Source organism: Gavialis gangeticus, unplaced genomic scaffold, assembly GCF_001723915.1.
Source record: "Gavialis gangeticus isolate Ggan-Ray unplaced genomic scaffold, GavGan_comp1, whole genome shotgun sequence".
Lineage (NCBI taxonomy): Eukaryota > Metazoa > Chordata > Crocodylia > Gavialidae > Gavialis > Gavialis gangeticus.
Window position 1 is genome coordinate 153,921,577 of NW_017729024.1, and position 3,845 is coordinate 153,925,421.

At 43.7% G+C, this 3,845-nt stretch overlaps 1 protein-coding gene across 1 annotated transcript in view; it reads right to left on the reverse strand.

Moving 5' to 3' along the window:
* Positions 1-883: 883 nt before the first annotated feature.
* FBXO4 (F-box protein 4) overlaps positions 884-3,845 on the reverse strand; it is a 15,696-nt gene continuing 12,734 nt past the window's right edge. The window contains exon 7 of the mRNA XM_019517914.1: positions 884-3,584. Within this exon, the coding sequence (XP_019373459.1) occupies positions 3,495-3,584 (90 nt within the window). The 3' untranslated portion in view covers positions 884-3,494. The remainder of the gene's footprint in view (positions 3,585-3,845) is intronic.

The window sequence follows — 3,845 nt, forward strand, 5'->3', positions numbered from 1 at the left end:
AGATCAAAAGGGATAGAAAGACTCACTTACAGAATACAGGAAGAAAATCAGGTGTACTGTATTTTCTCTCATAAAACACACGCATTTTTCCCCAAAATCAGCTGGGTGATATGTGGGTGTGTACTTTGTGACAAGTACAGATCCAGAGACTTGGCAGTGGGGGAGTGGTAACAGTGTTAATTGCCATGGCTTCTACCACTCCCCTGCACCAAAAAACCTCCAGCTCTTTAAGGGCCCCGTTGGTCAGCATGTGGGGTCAGTCAGTCCACAACTGAACCTGGTGTGAGGCCTCAGCCCTGACACACAGCCCCAAGTCCCGGCATGCTGGACCAGACCACTGCACAGGGTCAGTCCACAGCAGTACTTAGTGTGTGGCCCCAGAGACTTCAGACTGCAGGTATTTAGCTGTATTCCAAGGCAGTATCTTTTTCCTTTGGGCCTTCCACAAGCAGGGTGTGCGCTATATTCAGATGTATGCTATATGTGAGAAAATATGATAATTGTTCATCTTTTGTTTCAATGCAAAACTAAAATTTGCACTAATGAACAGAACAGCACTATTTTGTCTTCAAAGATCAGGTTGTTTTCAAAGCATTGCCATTACTTGTAATCATAAGCAGTTACTGATGCCTAAATATATCAGTAATAGTTTATATGCATTAAGTGTTTTTCATGCATTTTGTGCTCCAACCTCTCAAAGATGGAAGCTGTTACTATGACACACCCTTAACTAAGAACAAATATGCTGGAAAATATAAAGAACATTTTTCCAAGCTGTCTCTCACTTTCTACTGCTCGTAATACCTTCTGAAAAAAGCAGAAAAAAAACCTCTGCAGCATTTTTTAAACCTATGCAAATAAGAGAAAGATCTAGAGATGTTGCCACCTTTAAAAATAATTTATTATCAATACATTTTGAGGAGGAAAAACATGAAAAATGCCTTTACAATAATTATTGCATAAACAGAACATTAAAATCAGATGTAAAACTTGCCAATGAAGACACACAGGGGAAAAACCAGTCAGAAATGCCGTATCTTAGAACAAGCACAAGTTCCAGGGAAAGAGGTTGTGATTTAAGATCTCCACCAGCCTTAGAGGAGACTGAATCCTCCTGCCCAAGCCACATTGTTGTGGTAGTGCAGAAGGATTAGAGAGTGATGTACATCCCCTCCACAGGACAGAATAAGCCATTGCAGAATTATTATTATTGCTATTTACAACTGGCAGGAATTCACACAGTCTCGTTACAAATTATGCTTATTTGTATGTACTTTATCCTGAATAGCAACAGAATATTGTACCAGATACATTCCTATAAAGTATCTTATAGAAGAACCATACATACACAAAACAGCTCTTTCCCTTTGTTTCTCTCACCTATTTACCTCCATAGTGAGGCAAGTTTGCTCAAAATGGTCAATGCTTTGTTGCACTCCCTTGTCGCAATTCACAGCACCACTGAGGACAATTCAGTGCTGGAGTCTCCCAGGTATTAAAATTGCATTTCTTCAGATTAGTCTTCAAGGTCTCCTTGAATCTCTTTTGCCCATCTCTATAGTTGTGACTATTAGCAAGTTGAGTATAGGACCTGTTCTCAGGTTGACAGGTATCTTTATGATCTGTCCTGTCCAACAGAGCTGGTGCCATAAAACACGGCTTCAATGCTGGTGGTGTTTGCTTGAGAAAGAACACTGGCATTCATTTTCTTCCAATTGATATCCATTCCATCCTTCCAACTGATATGGAGGATTTTCTGAAGGCATTGCTGATGGTAATGTTCCAAGGCTTTCAGGTGTACCAATATGTTGTCCAGGTTTCACACCATACAACAGGGAAGGGATGACAAGAGCCTGGTAGTCAAGAAGTTTGCTTTGGGTCGTGATGATGCCATCCAGTGATACGAAAAATAAGGGCTTCATCCCCTAGAGAAGGTATTTCAGAGATACTGCCCACAGGCCATATCTAGCCCTTGTCATTTGGTGCTGCCTGCAGGTCTCAGTCTAAGCCCACACACTGTATGCACTATGCACCAAACCATCCCCACACACTGGACAGAGATAGATCAGGCATGCACACTGTACACAATAAGTGGGGGCAATCTGGCACATGCACTATACATAGGACCCATGCTGGAACAAACCTACATACTGGATTTAGCATGCAGGTCCATGGGGCAGTTCCACCTGCAGTAGCGGATGAACAACAGCCTGGAGATTGATCTTATGTTTTTTTGCATTTATCTAGGCTGTTGTTGCCACAAAGAACTGTCCCATGTCAGGAAGAACTTGGGTGGCCAGACTGGGAAGTGTTGTAGCACAAGCAGTCAGCTGCTTCCCAATCAGGCTCTGCACTCAACCCGAGATGAGCATGGGACTTCACCTAGTGGCAGCAGCAGCACCTGAGCTGAGAAGCACTGAGGTGAGCTGAATCAGTACAGCAATGCTTCAAGTGGGATTCTGCCAAATTCAGAAAAGTTATGGAGGGTACCTTGAATAACAAAAGGTTGAGAAGCACAGGTCTAGACACTGCTCCTCCAAAGAGTCCTTGTATTTACGGTATATGGCACACTTCTGTTAACCATTTAAGGAATATACTATGCAAGAGTCAGGTGTCTGATTTCTGCTATCTCCAATAAATACACTTAATTAATCCAATTACGCTGACAAGGAGAGAGCTGTGCTGGAACTAAGCTAACAGTGGCTGAAATATCTACAAAATGGTTTAAACCAGAGGTGCTCAACCCCTGGCCTGAGGGCCAGATCCAGCCCCTCGGGCTGTGCCGTCCAGCCTGCAGGACTCCCCGTGGATCCTGTGAGGAGCCCTGCAAGTTGTGGCCTTGCACACTAGATCAGGCATGCAGGGCAGCAAAGGGTCCAATCCTGGCACATGGTGGGGTGGGCAGGGGCAGCATGACACCCCTGGAGCCCAATCCTGGCTGGGCAAGGGCAGCATGGAGCCTGGCTAGATAGGGATGGCACAGAGCCCTGTACCACCTCTACCTGGCCAGAATCAGGCCCCAGGGCCCTGCACTACCCCCACCCATCTAGGATCAAACTTTGAAGGCAGCTCGGAGCCCCAGGACCTGATCCTGGTGCATAGAGCCTGATCTGGCCTGCAGATCAGCCTTGCAGCATTCATCTGACCTGCAAGACCAAAACTGTGAGTACCACTGGTTTAACTTATAAAAGGTGCTGGGAAAGGAAGGCACTATAAAGAGTGCAATTTAAAACCAAATCCAATCTAACCCAACCCAAACCCAAGATATATTTTTTTTAATTGAATACTGGCATCCAGCCATGCTTGCTTATGGTTGCAATAATCCAAATCTGTGTTAGAAGAATGCTAACTTTTAAAATATATGCAAAAATGCAGGGCCTGCCTTTTAATTTTCTTATCAGATAGTGCAATGTCAGGGTGAGATTCTCCCTCCATGTGCTTTGCAAATACAAGTAAAGCTTTCTAGTTTATACAGTATGGCAAAATAAGTTTGATCACTGTACATTTTTATGTTCAACTTCTTCAAGTAACCACTCAACTCCATTTAGCAGTCCAGTTAAATTAGCAGCTACAGTATCCTGCACCTGTAGAAACAAGAAAGGCCAATGTGTTAAACTGATATCAATACTGCACGTTACACTATATTAACACTGCAAGTTGGTTCTTAAAGTCAATAATACTCATGTCAATTCTGCTTTTTTTCACAGAATCAGAGAAAATTAGGGCTGAAAGCTACCGAGAGCCCATCTCATGCAACCCCCTGCTCAAAGCAGGACCATCCACAGCCAGATCATTCCAGCCAGGGTTTTGTCTAGCCGAGTCTTAAAAACCTCCAAGGATGGAGA